The sequence below is a fragment of the Erythrolamprus reginae genome, chromosome 2 (genome assembly GCF_031021105.1).
Source record: "Erythrolamprus reginae isolate rEryReg1 chromosome 2, rEryReg1.hap1, whole genome shotgun sequence".
NCBI lineage: Eukaryota > Metazoa > Chordata > Lepidosauria > Squamata > Dipsadidae > Erythrolamprus > Erythrolamprus reginae.
The window spans coordinates 7,883,877-7,900,593 of NC_091951.1; the positions used below are offsets into that span (position 1 = coordinate 7,883,877).

The window sequence follows — 16,717 nt, forward strand, 5'->3', positions numbered from 1 at the left end:
CATATGTCATTGCCAAACTTTCGTCCGACTTTAATAAATATTTTTTTTAATAAACTTTAATAAATAAACACGGTGAGTAATGATCTAAATGGTTGCTAAGGGAATGGGAAATTGCACTTTAGGAGTTTAAAGTGTTAAGGGAAGGCTTGGGATACTGTTCATAGCCAAAAATAGTGTATTTACTTCCGCATCTCTACTTCGCAGAAATTCGACTTTCGCGGGCAGTCTCAGAATGCATCCCCTGCGAAAATCGAGGGAACACTGTAGATACAGGGAAAAGAAAAAAACAAATTTAAGAGATGCACCAAAAATTAAATGTATTTAGGGACATAAATTACCATTCTGCTAACTATAATATGAGTAGACACATTCAGGGAAAGGTTAAGAGGGAGAAAAGGAAGTAGAGAAGGAAGGGGAAAAGGGGAGAGAAGTAGGAAAGTGGGAAGAGAGAGAAGGTAGAGGGAGGAGAGGTATTATTATTATTATTATTATTATTATTATTATTATTATTATTATTATTATATTTGTATGCCGCCCCTCTCCGTAGACTCGGGGCGGCTCACAACAGTGATTTTATTTATTTATTTATTTATTAGATTTGTATGCCGCCCCTCTCCGAAGAGTCGGGGCGGCTAACAACAATAAAGAAAACAATGTAACAAATCTAATATTAAAAAGTAATCTAAAAAACCCCAATTTAAGAGACCAATCATAAAAACAAGCATACCATGTATAAATTCTATAAGCCTATGCCTGACGACAGAGGTGGGTTTTGAGGAGCTTGCGAAAGGCAAGGAGGGTGGGGGCAACTCTGATATCTGGGGGGAGCTGGTTCCAGAGGGTCGGGGCCACCACAGAGAAGGCTCTTCTCCTGAGCCCTGCCAAATGACATTGTTTAGTCGACAGGCCCCGGAGAAGGCCTACCCTGTGGGACCTAACCGGTCACTGGGATTCGTGCGGCAGAAGGCGGTCCCGGAGATATTCTGGTCCGACAAAAACAATGCATGGTAACAAATCTAATAATTAAAATCTAAAATAACAGTTTTACATTAAAAAGTCTAAAAAAAATAGATAGAAAGAAAAAGTAGATAGAACGAAGGGAGGGATATGTTATAAAGGGGAAAACAGGCAGGTTATAAAAGCATAAAAGGTGCAGATTGGGATCTTGGTTTGTTTTATTAAATAGAAATGTATAACTATTTTGTTATGAATTAAGGTATGGATGTATTATGGAGAAAAAAAACTTTATTAAAAATGTATTTCAATGTTATTTTAACATGTGGTTCTGGCTCTCATCACACTACAGAAAGGCAGAAATGGCACTTATGACTGCTCAAAAGAAAGATCTTTTGCACATGAATAAAGGACATTCTATAATTCTTTCTGAAGCAAATTTCCACACACCAAACATTTGTTTGGTTTCTCTCCAGGTTGATTTTTGGGACAAAATAATAATAATTAAAAAAGGATTGTTGACTGTTGTGGTTAGCTCTGGCCCAGCTCCTGCCCCAAGGAATGTGCAGGTGGATGTGGGGGAGACATCCACATGCCGCAGGCCTGTTTTGCTCCCGATGGAATCTGCCGACGAAGCCTCCTCTGACCAAGGAAGCATGAGTGACAGGGAAGAGGGGAGTTTGGCAGACAGCCCAGGAGGAGATCAATCATCTGTATCATCCTTGGATTCTGAACAAGAATTAATGACACATCCACGCATGCGTAGAGTGATGCATAGGAGACAACAACTGAAGGATTATTACAAGATAAAATGAGGCCACCTGTGGTTGGGTGGGGCTCCAGTAATTAGGGCTGCTGCTATAAATAGCAGTGTGTGGGTTTGGCCGTTGTGAAAGTGTATCTGATCTTTTTCTGGATTTTTCATGCCTTTAAAACCAAAGCAGAGCAACGTGTGTGTGTGTGTGTGTCTTACTTCGTTGGAAGAAGAAGGGGTGTGAAGTTTCTTCACAGCTGCTAGCTAAGTACTTAATGACTGCTTAAGGTTAATTGTACAGACTACCCGGTTGTTTTGGGACGAGTGCTCTTTGCAATACAAAAAGAGTGCTTAGTTTATTTTGACTTTTGGGATAAAGGACATTGTTTTGAATTTTCAAACGTGTGTGTGTGTCTGAAATTTGTACCCTTGAATTTTCGGGAGGCTCCTACCAGACAGCCCGGCAGAACAGTTGACTAAAATTGTTCCCTGCTATCTGTCCATTCTAGTTGTCTCTGGCCTCAGTTCCACTCTCTAAGTCTAATATCTGCTTGATTCTTATTCCTGCAGAAAAATAACTGCAAAAGTCAGTTCTCTTCTTTCCCTTCTGTGATATTATCAGATCAGTAGCAACGTCTGGACCATATCTTCAGACATGAAGAACCTCCGCCAATGCTCTTTGAAAGGTATCCCTTATTTCCATTTTCTTTATCTTGTTCCCCATGATTTCCAAATTTTTCTTCTTTCATTTCATGTTTCATTATTTGCGATGTAAACACGCTCGACTTCTTTTTGTTCTCATTCTCCTGCAATGTTTCTTACTTGGAGCAAAAAGGAAAAAAACTCATTAGAAATGTAAGACACAAACTACAAAGATACAATATATTAATTTTTTTGACATTTTTTAGATATTTTTAAAATATTAGATTTGTTCATTGTACACTGTTTTGTTATTGTTGTGAGCCGCCCCGAGTCTGCGGAGAGGGGCGGAAATCAAATCAAATCAAATCAAACCAAACCAAACTCAAATCAAAATCAAATCAAAATAAATAAATAAATAGAAATAAATAAATAAATAAATAAATAAATAAATAATTGTATGAGCACACATTTCAAATCTATCCAAAGATGAATAAAATGGTGGTTCTACTGGTTTTTGAAGCAAAGCTGGACATTCCAAGCCTTTTCAACTCCAAATTATTAAAACTGCCCAGAACATCATTGGGCTCCAGCTACCCGCCCCTGGATGACATCTTCACATCTCTCTGTTCTAGGAAGGTGCATACCATTCTCAAAGACTCTTCTCATCCTGCTTACAATCTTTTTGAACTGTTGCCTTCTGGCAGAAGATACAGAACAACTAGAACTTGGACCACACGTTTCCTGAATAGTTTTTATCACAGACCTATACCCGCACTTAACAACTAACTAAAGGGTCACCATCAGTGAACTGTTGGACAATATTACTCGGTCTGTCATGTAGATGGCTGAGTGGTTCAGGGTGGGGAATTTGTAGTGGGTGGGACATTTTATTCTACTTTTTATTCTATTTTTTATTCCATTTTTAAATTTATCTATTCTGATTTTATTTATTTTATTTTATTTATTTATTGGATTTGTATGCCGCCCCTCTCTGCAGACTCGGGGCGGCTAACAACAGTAATAAAACAGTATATAACAATAATCCAATACTAAAAACAGTTAAAAACCCATTATATAAAAACCAATCATACATACAGACATACCATGCATAAAATTTTAAAGGCCTAGGGGGAAAGTGTATCTCAGTTCCCCCATGCCTGGCGGCAGAGGTGGGTTTTAAGCAGCTTACGAAAGGCAAGGAGGGTGGGGGCAATTCTAATCTCGGGGGGGGAGTTGGTTCCAGAGGGCCGGGGCCACCACAGAGAAGGCTCTTCCCCTGGGTCCCGCCAAGCAACATTGTTTGGTTGACGGGACCCGGAGAAGACCCACTCTGTGGGACCTAACTGGTCACTGGGATTCGTGCAGCAGAATGGTGGGACTGGTCTCTGGGTGTCACATGACTTTCGTTGCCAATGACAATGCGTTGTTTTGACAATGACAATAAATTTTTTATTATTATTATTATTATTATTATTAAATTTCTGAAAAAAGGATTTTCTCTTATTGCTGGAACTGTACTGATGGAACATGGCTGGAACTGTAAAATGACAAAACTTTAAAAACAAACAGAGCACTCATAACTGTGCAACACAAGCTCTGCCTTTTTTATATGCATAAACACACATACACATATACATATATGTTGTGGTTAGCTCTGGCCCAGCTCCTGCCCCAAGGACTGTGGATGTGCGGGAGACATCCACATGCTGCAGGCCTGTTTTGCCTCCGGTGGAATCTGATGATGAAGGCTCCTCTGACCAAGAAGACATGAGTGACAGGGAGGAGGAGAGTGTGGCAAACAGCTCAGAAGGAGATCAATTATCTAGCTCCTCCTTGGATTCGGAACAAGAGTTAATGATACAGCCACGCATGCGGAGAGCGATGCATAGGCAGCAACAACTGAGAGATTATTATCAAAGAAAATGAGGCCACCTGTGGTTGGGTGGGTCTGTGGTCATTAGTGAGGCTGCTATAAAGAGCAGCTTGTGGGTTTGGCCATTGTGGAGGATTATCTGATCGTTGTGTTTCGTGACTGCTTTACTGACTTGGACCTTTTGTGTGCTGATCTTTCCCCGCTTTGAAACTAAACCAGGGCAAAGTATGTTTCACTTTGTGAAAGAAGAAGGACTGTGAATTGCCTCACAGCTGCAAGCTAAGTATCACAGAACTAATAAGGGACTTGTACAAATTACCAGTTTGTTTGGAGACAAGTGCTCTTTGCTATCCCAAAAGAGGGCTTAGGTTAAGTGAATTTTTGGTATAAAGAACATTGTTTTGAATTTTCAAACGTGTGTGTGTCTGAAATTGTATCTGTGCATTTTTGGGAGGATTCTACCAGAGAGCTCAACAGAACACATATATGTGTATAAAAACATACGTTCATACCTAAATGGATCCTCAAATGGGATGTAAGATTACTGCTGGTCGTGAAGCTCTTTCCACACTCCATGCATTTATATGGCCTCTCCCCTGTGTGGATCCTTTTGTGGGACGTAAAGGATCCGTTTTCACGGAACCTCTTTCCACATTCCAAGCATTTATATGGCTTCTCCCCGGTGTGGATCCTTTTATGAATAGTAAGAGAAGTGTTTTCACGGAAACTTTTCCCACACTTGAGGCATTTATGTGGTTTTTCTCCTGTGTGGATTGTTTTATGGGAAGCCAAATGGCCGCCCCGGCTGAAGGTCTTTCCACACTCCACGCATGTATAGGGTTTCTCTCCAGTGTGGATCCTTTTATGAAGAGTAAGGGAGCCATTATTACGGAAGCTCTTTCCACATTTCCTACACTTATATGGTTTCTCTCCCGTGTGGATCCTTTTATGAGAGGTCAGTTGGATCTTTTGAGTAAAGCTCTTTCCACATTCTTTACACTCATAGGGTTTCTCCCCCGTGTGAATCCTTACGTGGGAAGTGAGTTGGATATTTTGAGTAAAACTCTTTCCGCACTCTATACACTTGTAGGGTTTCTCTCCGGTGTGGATTCTCTTGTGACAAGCAAGGTTGCTGGTTGTATTGAAGCTTTTGCCACACTCGGCGCATTTGTACGGCTTCTCCCCCGTGTGGGTCATTTTATGGGAGGTAAGTTGGATGTTCTGCGTAAAGCTCTTCCCACACTCCGAGCATTGATATGGCTTCTCCCCCGTGTGGATCCTCTTATGGTAGGTAAGTGAACTGCTCATGCTGAAGCTCTTTCCACATTCCACGCAGTTATACGGTTTCTCCCCTGTGTGGATCCTCTTATGGAAAGTAAGGGAGCTGCTTTCGCCGAAAGTCTTCCCACACTCCATGCATTCATAGGGTCTCTCTCCCGTGTGGATCCTTTGATGGGAAGTAAGCTGAGTGCTCCACCTGAAGTTTTTCCCACACTCCATGCATGTGTATGGCTTTTCCCCTGTGTGGATTCTCTGGTGTGAAGTCAACTGAACGTTTTGGGTAAAGCTCTTTCCACACTCCTCACACTTATATGGCTTCTCCCCCGTGTGAATCATTTTATGGGAATTGAGATTGACCTTCTGAGTAAAGCTCTTTCCACATTCATCACATTTATAGAGTTTTTCCTCTGTGTGAATTTTTTTATGGGAATTGAGATTCCCACGCTGGCTGAAACTCTTGCCACATTCCATGCATTTATAAGGTTTCCCCTCCATGCCAGTCCTTTCACTGGGAACAAGAGACCTGATCCCACTTAAATGTTTTCCATTCTCTGTACTTTTATATGACTTATTTCTCGTTTTGGCTTCTCCACATAAAGAAATTGCAGAAGTCCAACTGCACCTTTTTTCAACCTCTTGACCAAGATCCTCTTCTTTAATGTGAATTGCGTAACGTTCATATAAATCTAAGCTCTCTTCAAATGTTTCCACATTTTTCATTTTTGGATTTTCTTTCTGATTTCCTTTTGGAAGAAAGTCTTGAATTTCAATGGATGGGGAAATTGAACTCCTCTTAATTCCATTGTTTGACAATTTTTTTTCATTTTCTGTTGTCTCCATTGGGTATAAAAACTCATTTCTTCTCTCTTCATCCGTGAATGTTTGGAGGGTTTTCTTGTTCTCCTGAACGTTATTTCCTTAAGATAAAAGAATAAACAAAAAATAAGGCAAGATAGAGGAAGCAAACTTCTCGATCTTCACAAAGGAGGTAAATTTCCTAGTGAAAATCTATCTGCCAAGGATTCTCCACTGTTTTGACAGGGGTTCTGCTGACCAATATTAAATACTCTTATCAAAGCCTTACAAAAGTTGGACTTTTGTTATAACAGTAATATGAAGAAAACTGCACAATGTAATAATAAAACACTTCTTATTTTATGAGTTTCTTAAACGGTCACAAAACCCACTTATTTAAATAAATGAGCACATTTACACTGTTTTATTATTACATTGTGCAGTTACATAGAAACATGTTTCTATGTAACTGCACAATGTAATAATAGAACACTTCTTATTTTATGAGTTTCTTAAACGGTCACAAAACCCACATATTTAAATAAATGAGCACATTTACACTGTTTTATTATTGCATTGTGCAGTTACATAGAAACATGTTTCTATGTTTCTATGTAACTGCACAATGTAGTAATAAAACACTTGTTATTTTATGAGTTTCTTAAACGGTCATAAAATCCACTTATTTAAATAAAGGAGCACATTTACACTGTCACACATTTTACTCAATAAATTAATTTTGTTTACTACTCACAGCTGAAATTCAGTTTAAGAAAGTGAGGAATCAGGGAGAAGACGCTTGTAATATTTATTGCAGAGATAGGGAAGTGAGAGGATGGGAACAAGGAGCTGTGCTAACTACTGTGATTGGACACACAAGAAATTTGTCTTGGTGCATGTTGTGGTTAGCTCTGGCCCAGCTCCTGCCCCAAGGACTGTGGATGTGCGGGAGACATCCACATGCTGCAGGCCTGTTTTACCACCGGTGGAATCTGCTGATGAAGGCTTCTCTGACCAAGAAGACATGAGTGACAGGGAGGAGGAGAGTGGGGCAGACAGCTCAGAAGGAGATCAATTATCTAGCTCCTCCTTGGATTCAGAACAAGAGTTAATGATACAGCCACGCATGTAGATAGCCATGCATAGGCAACAACAACTGAGAGATTATTATCAAAGAAAATGAGGCCACCTGTGGTTGGGTGGGGCTGTGGTAATTAGTGAGGCTGCTATAAAGAGCAGCCTGTGGGTTTGGCCATTGTGGAGGATTATCTGATCCTTGTGTTTCGGGACTGCTTTGCTGACTTTGACCTTTTGTGTGCTGATTTTTCCCCACTTTGAAACTAAACCAGAGCAAAGTGTGTTTCACTTTGTGAAAGAAGAAGGACTTTGAATTGCCTCACAGCTGCAAGCTAAGTATCACAGAACTGATAAGAGACTTGTATAAATTACCAGTTTGTTTGGAGAGGAGTGCTCTTTGCTAAACCAAAAGAGGGCTTGGTTTAAGTGAATTTTCATTATAAAGAACATTGTTTTGAATTTTCAAACGTGTGTGTGTCTGAAATTTGTACCTGTGAATTTTTGGGAGGATTCTACCAGAGAGCCCGACAAAACAGTGCATATGCTCTCAGCGTACATAAAATAAAATATACATTTGTCAAGAATCATGTGGTACGACACTTAATGATTGTCATAGGGGTCAAATAAGCAATGAAGAAGCAATATTAATAAAAATCTTAGGATATAAGCAACAAGTTACAGTCATACAGTCAACATGGGAGGAAATGGGTGATAGGAATGATGAGAAAAACTAGTAGAATAGAAGTGCAGATTATCTTGAAATACTTGCTATTAACCGGGAAAAGAACAAGTATATGGTGAAAAGAGGGAGGAATTTGGGATACAGAAATAGGAGTCGACATAGTAACAACAGGTACATCTAGTGTTGTTAAATGAATTTTTAAACTATAAGATGATAGTTCTCCTGTTCCAAGCCAGGTAAAGATCATTTTATGAATTTTTAAAGGAGAAAAAATAACTGGCTCTACTTATTCATAAGGTATTTCTTCTAAGCATCTGGGAGCAGGGCAGGGGGCCTTACCCAAAAAGGCCACGTTTCTGGAGTTCTCCAGCATGACTTCTCTGTGAAGATCTTTCTGAACAGGATCTAGCCGAGACCATTCCTCCTCGGAGAAAAATACAGCCACCTCCTCTAAAGAGACCAGAACCTGAAACAGGCATACCCCCATCAGCAACCAAATGTTATGTGCAAAATTATCTCCATTTGATTCAAGAATCCTGAAGCAAAAAGATTTGCACTGGGTTAAGACGCATTGTACAAGGAAAAAAATTTGACGTGAAAAAGCTGTCAAGAATTCACTGTGTTTGGCTGAAGTAAGATTTATGGAAGTAGTAGATTATCAGAGGAGTCTTTAGATCTGTTTCAGTCAAGTTTCAGTTTGTAATAGACACATAGAAGACTGACGGCAGAAAAGACCTCATGGTCCATCTAGTCTGCCCTTATACTATTTCCTGTATTTTATCTTACAATGGATATATGTTTATCCCAGGCATGTTTAAATTCAGTTACTGTGGATTTACCAACCACGTCTGCTGGAAGTTTGTTCCAAGGATCTACTACTCTTTCAGTAAAATAATATTGATCTTTCCCCCAACTAACTTCAAAAGGGGATCTATGACCCACATTTAAAGTTCCGTTACGGAATTTTACGGACGTAACGGAACTTTAAATGTGGGTCATAGATCCCCTATTTCCGGTCGATTGTAACTTAGGTTGTAAATCAAGGCCTACTTATAAATATCTCTAGATCTCAATGATTACAAACTGAAACTTGACTGAAACAGATCTAAAGACTCTTCTGATAATGGTCACATGACCATATTTCAGGCCCACAGCAACATGGCTGGATTTACTGCTATTTGTAGCATCTAGCAGTCATGTGACCATAGTTTATAATAGTGTTTATTAGAAACCAGCACTTATTTCAGTTTTTGACAAAACCATTCCCATAACAAACAATGTGTTCACACAATAGTGGATTCTAAAACCCGGTTTACACTCTCTCTCACTCGCGTACATGCTTCTGTGCAGAAGCATCTGGAGTAAGTGGGCGGAGCCTCTCACTGTTGCTGGACCAAACTGAGACAACCCTCAGGTGGGTTCTCTCTAATGAACATTGTAATTCACTTAAAAACCAGGCATTTGGTCTCATAGATACAGTGATACCTCGTCTTACGAACTTAATTTGTTCTGGGATGAGGTTTGTAAGGTGAAAAGTTTGTAAGACGAAACAATGTTTCCCATAGGAATCAGTGGAAAAGCGATTAATGCATGCAAGCCCAAAATTCACCCCTTTTGCCAGCCGAAGCGCCCGTTTTTGCGCTGCTGGGATTTCCCTGAGGCTCCCCTCCATGGAAAACCCCACCTCCAGACTTCCGTGTTTTTGTGATGCTGCAGGGGAATCCCAGCAGGGGAATAAACAGGTGCTTTGCTGGCAATGGAAGACCGGAGATGGGGTTTCCCAGCAGCGAAATTGCAACATCGCAAAAACATGGAAATCCTCAAAACCCCACCTCCGGACTTCCGTGGTCGTAGGTTGAGGACTACCTGTAATCTATTTCGTCCCTGACATTTCTCCTCCTATGATACTCTAGATCAGGGGTAGGCAAAGTTGGCTTTTCTATGACATGTGGACTTCAACTCTCAGAATTCTTGAGCTAGCACGATTGGCTCAGGAATTCTGGGAGTTGAAGTCCACAAGTCATAGAAGAGCCAACTTTGCCTACCCCTGCTCTAGGTGAAATGGGCAGCACACAAATCCAGTAAGTAAAAAATAAAATAAATATACCTGAGTTGGAGGTTCGACTGTTTGTTCAACTCCGTCAGAAAAAGGAGAAGAACCTATGAATGTGGACCTTCCATTCTCTGTGAGTAAAAGTGACACAAGCAGAATTTTAAGAAACACCGTTAGTAAGACCCAAAAATAACGAGATTGCAAGAGTTTTCTCCCCAGGTTCTCTTACCGCAGAAGATGTCTTGACTTTGATCTTCAGGGAAGATCCCACTGGAGACCAACTCCTGGGAAGGATCTGAAAGATCCCTTCTTTCCTCTGTGGGTTCCACAGAAATAGACTTTAAGGCAGGCCTCTGAAAACGAAGGGCCTGGAGAAGCAAATAGAATTTATTGGGGTGAAATGAAGGGATTAGACTAGATATTAGAGTTGGAAGGGACCTTGTAGGTCATCTAGTCCAAACCCCTGCTCAAGCAGGAGTCTACACCATTTCGGACAAATGGCCGTCCAATCTCCCTTTGTAAGTCTCAAGTGTTGATGTTGTCACAACTTCCGCAGACAAACTGTTCCACTACTTCAGTGTTACCCAACCTTGGCAACTTGAAGATATCTGGACTTCAACTCCCAGAATTCCCCAGCCAGCATTCGCTGGCTGGGGAATTCTGGGAATTGAAGTCCAAATATCTTCAAGTTGCCAAGGTTGGGAAACACTGCACTAGTTGATCGCTCTCATTGTCAGAAAGTTCCTCCTTATTTTCAGGTTGAATATCGCACTGGTCATCTTCCATTCATTATTCCTTGTTTGGCCTTCTGCTGCTTTGGAAAACAGCCTGAACCCCTTCCTCTCTGTGGCAGCCCCTCAAGTATTGGAATGCAGTTATCATTTCACCACTGGTCCTTCTCTTCACTAGACTAGTCATGCCCAGTTCCTGCAACCGCTCTTCCTATGTATCAGTTTCCAGGCCCTTATCATCCCCATCCGCCTGATGCACCAGTTGCGGCCCTATCTGGACCGGGAGTCACTGCTCACAGTCACTCATGTCCTCATCACCTCAAGGTTCGACTACTGTAATGCTCCCTACATGGGGCTACCTTTGAAGAGTGTTCGGAAACTTCAGATCGTGCAGAATGCAGCTGCGAGAGCTATCATGGGCTTCCGTAAATATTTATTTATTTATTTATTTATTTATTATTTGGATTTGTATGCCGCCCCTCTCCGAAAACTCGGGGCGGCTCACAACAAATATGCCCATGTCACACCAACACTCCGCAGTCTGCATTGGTTGCCGATCAGTTTCCTGTCACAATTCAAAGTGTTGGTTATGACCTATAAAGCCCTTCATGGTATCGGACCAGAATATCTCCGGGACCGCCTTCTGCCGCACGAATCCCAGCGGCCGATTAGGTCCCACAGAGTTGGCCTTCTCCGGGTCCCGTCAACTAAACAATGTCGTCTGGCAGGACCCAGGGGAAGAGCCTTCTCTGTGGCGGCCCCGACTCTCTGGAATCAACTCCCCCCAGATATCAGAGTTGCCCCTACCCTCCTTGCCTTTCGCAAGCTCCTTAAAACCCACCTCTGTCGTCAGGCATGGGGGAATTGAGATATTCCCTTCCCCCTAGGCTTACAAAATTTATGCATGGTATGTTTGCATGCATGATTGGTTTCTTAAATTGGGGTTTTTAAACTACTTTTAATATTAGATTTGTTTATATTGTTTTTTACTGTTGTTAGCCGCCCTTTCAGTCAAATAATATTTTCTCATGTTGCTTTTGATCTTTCCCCCAACTACCTTCAGATTGTGTCCCCTTGTTCTTGTGTTCACTTTCCTATTAAAAACACTTCCCTCCTGGACCTTATTTAACCCTTTGACATATTTAAATGTTTCGATCACGTCCCCCCTTTTCCTTCTGTCCTCCAGACCAGTGTTTCCCAACCTTGGCAACTTGAAGATATTTGGACTTCAACTCCCAGAATTCCCCATCCAGCATTTGCTGGCTGGGGAATTCTGGGAGTTGAAGTCCAAATATCTTTAAGTTGCCAAGGTTGGGAAACACTGCTCCAGACTAGACAGATTGAGTTCATTAAAACCTTCAAAACATTATTAGGAAAAACCGCGATGACCCCCAACACACGGTTATTCTTCCATGTCCCCCTTTAAGCTTGCCAGCTGAAGGTCTCTCACCTGAAATTGGGCCTTCTCCTTCTTTTCCTCCATCTGGCTCAGGAGGAAAGCTTCCGCCAGGGCCACCGCCTGGGAACTGGTCTCTGCTCCACACTCCCGCAGCCAGCTCTCCATCTCTGGGGGCAGGAGAGCCAGGAACCGCTCCAGGATCACCAGGTCCAGCATCTGTCCCTTCGTGTTCTTCTCGGGTTGAAGCCACTGTCGGCAAAGGCGGTGGAGGTGGCTGCACATCTCCCGGGGGCCCTGGTCCCACAAGCTGGATGGCAGCGTGCGCTGAAATTATATGAAAAAGTTCACACGAGACAAAGAGAACAGAAATGTTTATTCTCTCTGGGTATACCAAAAAACCCCGGTTTGCAAAGCGGGTACTCTTCATAAGGGAGGAGACACTTGCACCGAAGCTAAAGAGCAAGTTATATAGGTTTTACAAGTCACAAAGGTACATAGAATTCCTCAACTTATCATAGGGGTACACAGAATTCCTTGCCTAAATATGGTCTACATCCTGTTTCTTTCTCCTGGAGATGAATAGTGCCTTATATGTTTATTGCAGTGTTTTTCAACCAGTGTGCCGAGACATGGTCAGGTGTGCCGCGAAAAAGGAAGCTCAGATTCCAGTCTCGCAACTTTTTGCTGAGAGAGAGAGAGAAAGAGTGAGAGAGAAAGAAAGAGAGAGAGAGAAAGAAAGAGAGAGAGAAAGAGAGAGAGAAAGAGTGAGAGAGAGAAAGCAAGAGAAAGAGAGAGAAAGAAAGCAACAGAGAGAGAAAGAGCTAGAGAGAGAGACAGAAAGCAAGAGAGAGAGAAAGAGAGAAAGAGAGAAAGAGTGAGAGAGAGAGAAAGAGAGAGAGAAAGAAAGAGAGAGAGAAAGAGTGAGAGAGAGAAAGCAAGAGAAAGAGAGAGAAAGAAAGCAACAGAGAGAGAAAGATCTAGAGAGAGAGAGAGAAAGCAAGAGAGAGAGAGAAAGAGAGAAAGAGTGAGAGAGAAAGAAAGAGAGAGAGAGAAAGAAAGAGAGAAAGAGAGAGAGAAAGCAAGAGAAAGAGAGAAAGAAAGCAACAGAGAGAGAAAGAGCTAGAGAGAGAGAGAAAGCAAGAGAGAGAGAGAAAGAGAGAAAGCAAGAGAGAGAGAGAAATGAGCAAAAAGGAGAAGAAAAAAAGAGAAATGAGAAAATGATTGAGACAGAGAATGAGAGGCAAGAGAGAGAAACAAGAGAGAGAGAGAAGTGACTCTTGATTTAAAGCATATGATAAAAAGCACCCAAAGAATAAAAGACAAAAAAACCCCAGCCCTCACCTGTTTTTGGAAATGGTTCAAGAGTGTGTATACACACACACACAAGGGTGGGGAGGAGATAGGGATGGAAAAAGAGAGGAAAGTGTCTTAGGGTGTCATTTTGGTTGGTGGTGTGCCCCAGGATTTTAAAATGTAAGAAATGTGCCGCGGCGCAAAAAGGTTGAAAATCACTGGTTTATTGGGTAAACAGCAAACATTTATCTTGTTAAACAGCAAACATTTATCTTGTTAAAAACAGATCCCAAAATGACAGTTCGCAAGATAAGGAAAAACAGGAAATCCTTATCTTGTTAAAGACAGAAACTACAGGCAGCAAATACTGATATTCTTAAAATAAGTCTGGAGGACCGAAGGAAAAGCGGGGACATGATCGAAACATTTAAATATGTTAAAGGGTTAAATAAGGTTCAGGAGGGAAGTGTTTTTAATAGGAAAGTGAACACAAGAACAAGGGGACACAATCTGAAGTTAGTTGGGGGAAAGATCAAAAGTAACATGAGAAAATATTATTTCACTGAAAGAGTAGTAGATCCCTGGAACAAACTTCCAGCAGACGTGGTTGTTAAATCCACAGTACAGTAACTGAATTTAAACATGCCTGGGATAAACATATCCATCCTAAGATAAAATACAGGAATTAGTATAAGGGCAGACTAGATGGACCTTGAGGTCTTTTTCTGCCGTCAGACTTCTATGTTTCTATAAAACTTAAATTATTTTATACACAATGGATTTTTCCTTCAGCGGCGTACCCACCTTCCCGTCGGTTGTTTCCCAGGTAACGTTCCCAAGGTCTTCCGCTTTCCTCCCTGGAGCATCCTTCAAAGAGGGTGCCTCCCTCTCCACCTGCAGGCTGCACCCGGCATGGTTTGGAAGGCCAGACTTTAAGTCAGTGGGGACCATCTTTCCTGGTGCAAAATGGTCCTGATGGGGGTCTTTGGGGGCGATCTCTGCAGGGACCTCTTGCCCCAGTTCTGACCCATCCAAGGATACTTTTGGGAAAGTGCCATTGGGAGCCTCCTCCTCCTTGCGCAAAAGGCGCAGCGCCTTCTCCAGCAGGGGGCGCAGCTCCCGCAGGGGCAACTCGTCCCCTCGCTCGGCCCAGCCTTCCTCCCGCAGGGCCTGGATCAGAGGCAGCAGCTGCTTCGGCCGGTCAGGTCCTTCATCCCGCAGCAGCGCTCGGACAGCCTCCCGCGGCCGCTTCTCCAGCAGCGCCTCCAGGGCGAAGCGCAGGGCGAGCGCGGCGTCCCCGGGCAGGCCCGCTCCCCCCTCGGCCTCCAGTCCCACCAGAGCCGCCCTCAGCGCCGCCGCGCCCGGCTCCCTCCCGCGCCTCGGTCCCGTCGTAGCCGACTCTGCGCCCTCGGCCAGCGCTTGGATGCCGCGCAAGAGAGCCATCTCCAGCCGCAGCAGCGCCTGCAGACGCTGCTGCTCAGCCTCCGACAGCGCCGCCTTCCGGGCAAGCAGGGTCTCGCGCCCGCGGCGGGCTTGGCTCAGCTGCCCGCAGAAGCGCTCCAGGTCCGGCGGCTCGTCCAGCTTCACCGCCCAACGCCAGCGGGCCTGGACCGGCTCCGAGACGCGCGCTGCCAGCAGCTGCTCCGCTTCGGCCAGTCTGCTCGCCAGCTGCTCCGGGGAGATACCCGACGCCGCCATCGCCCCGACGCCTGCGCCCCGCTCCGAGTGACCCCTCCTCGTATGGTAGCGCCCGGAACACACCACCCCTCCCCGCCGTAGCTGCCCCCCCCCAAACCCCTTTGATGGAGTGTCCCCAGCTTCCTAGCAACTGCTGGCCCCTCCCTTCCAGAAGTCTCCTCCCCAGAGGCGGGGCTTCAATGTCCGCGCCTTTTCCCTGACTTGGCGAAGTGGGGTCACTTTATACGCTCTTCAGCCGAGCGCCCCCAGGCGTCGCCTTGTGAACATGGTCAGCTGTTAGCACTTTATTATTAAAATTGGAAGGGACCTTGTAGGTCAACTAGTCCATCGCCGCCACAACCCCGGCTCAAGCAGGAGTCCCTACACCACTTCAGACAGATGGCCGTCCAATTTCCTCTTGAAGGTTTCAAGGAGAAATTTCCTGACAGTCAGAAGGCTTGATCAGTGGAACAGCTTGCCACCAGAAGTTGTGATTGCCCGAACACTGGAAGTTTTTAAGCATCAGCGGAGAGGGGTGGCATACAAATATTATTATTATTATTAATAATAATAATAATAATAATAATAATCTGTCTGAAGTAGTGTAGGGTTTCCTGCCTAAGCAGGGGGTTGGACTAGAAGACCTCCAAGATCCCTTCCAACTCTGTTATTATTATTATTTTTAAAATAATTTTTATTAAATTTCTTCATTAAAAAAAAAAATAACATACAATACAAAAAAAGCACAATACAATACACAAATATACATATATAAATAAAAAAACAAAAAAAACAAAAGAGAAAAAACCTAATCACAACAAACACTTAAGAACAGTATATTAATTTATACTTATTTTATACTTTGTGAGGAGAAAAAAACTACCGTAAATCTTTTTCTGGTCTTATTATCAATAAGATATAGCTCCATTTCCTGGAATTAATATATAATATTTCCTTCATCTGGCATTAACGCTAAAATTAAGAAACAAAGAAGACATCAACTATTATAAAATTTGGAAGTATTTTTATGATTGGTTTGCAAAAAGAAAACTAAAATTATAATGCAGGTAATAATATATCACTTAAATATATCATTTCTTTTTATTGTATTTTTGGAAATTACAATTAATTTCATTACTTATATATTTGTAATATATCTATAGAAACATTATTTTTATGTTATTAAATATCTAACACAAATTTAACATGAGGCGGTAAGAAAATTAGAGAATTTATGGACAAATCAATAATAAACCAAGACAAATGATTGAACACCGATTATTCAATGCCAGATGAACTCTGTTATTATTATTAAGTGTCTCACAACTCACCCACCCCCCAGGCAAGCTTTTCCAATGGTTGATCGCTCTCACTACCAGGAAATTTTTCCTTATTTCCAGGTTGAATCTCTCCTTGAGTCAGTTTCCACCCACCCTTGACTGACCTTCTGCTGCCTTGGAAAACAGCCTGACCTCAGCCTCTCTGTGGCTGCCCCTCAAGTGTTGG

General features: G+C 42.6%; 1 protein-coding gene across 1 annotated transcript; it reads right to left on the minus strand.

The window, feature by feature from the left end:
* Positions 1-1,159: 1,159 nt before the first annotated feature.
* LOC139159659 (zinc finger protein 708-like) lies at positions 1,160-15,225 on the minus strand. The gene is made up of 7 exons (XM_070736976.1): positions 14,339-15,225; positions 12,293-12,565; positions 10,341-10,479; positions 10,166-10,242; positions 8,398-8,524; positions 4,736-6,421; positions 1,160-2,529 (listed from the first exon to the last, which is right to left on the minus strand). The coding sequence occupies exons 1-7, from the start codon at positions 14,975-14,977 to the stop codon at positions 2,507-2,509; spliced, it is 2,964 nt and encodes a 987-aa protein (XP_070593077.1). The 5' UTR covers positions 14,978-15,225; the 3' UTR covers positions 1,160-2,506.
* Between the last annotated feature and the right edge of the window lie 1,492 nt (positions 15,226-16,717).

Bases quoted from the DNA above. Each gene is read 5' to 3' on its own strand.
- LOC139159659 (XM_070736976.1), bottom strand. From the start codon at position 14,977: ATGGCTCTCTTGCGCGGCATCCAAGCGCTGGCCGAGGGCGCAGAGTCG. The intron at 10,480-12,292 runs GTGAGAGACCTT...TTGCTTCTCCAG, and splicing joins AGGAGAAGGCCCAATTTCAG to GCCCTTCGTTTTCAGAGGCC. The intron at 10,243-10,340 runs GTAAGAGAACCT...TTTTACTCACAG, and splicing joins AAGTCAAGACATCTTCTGCG to AGAATGGAAGGTCCACATTC.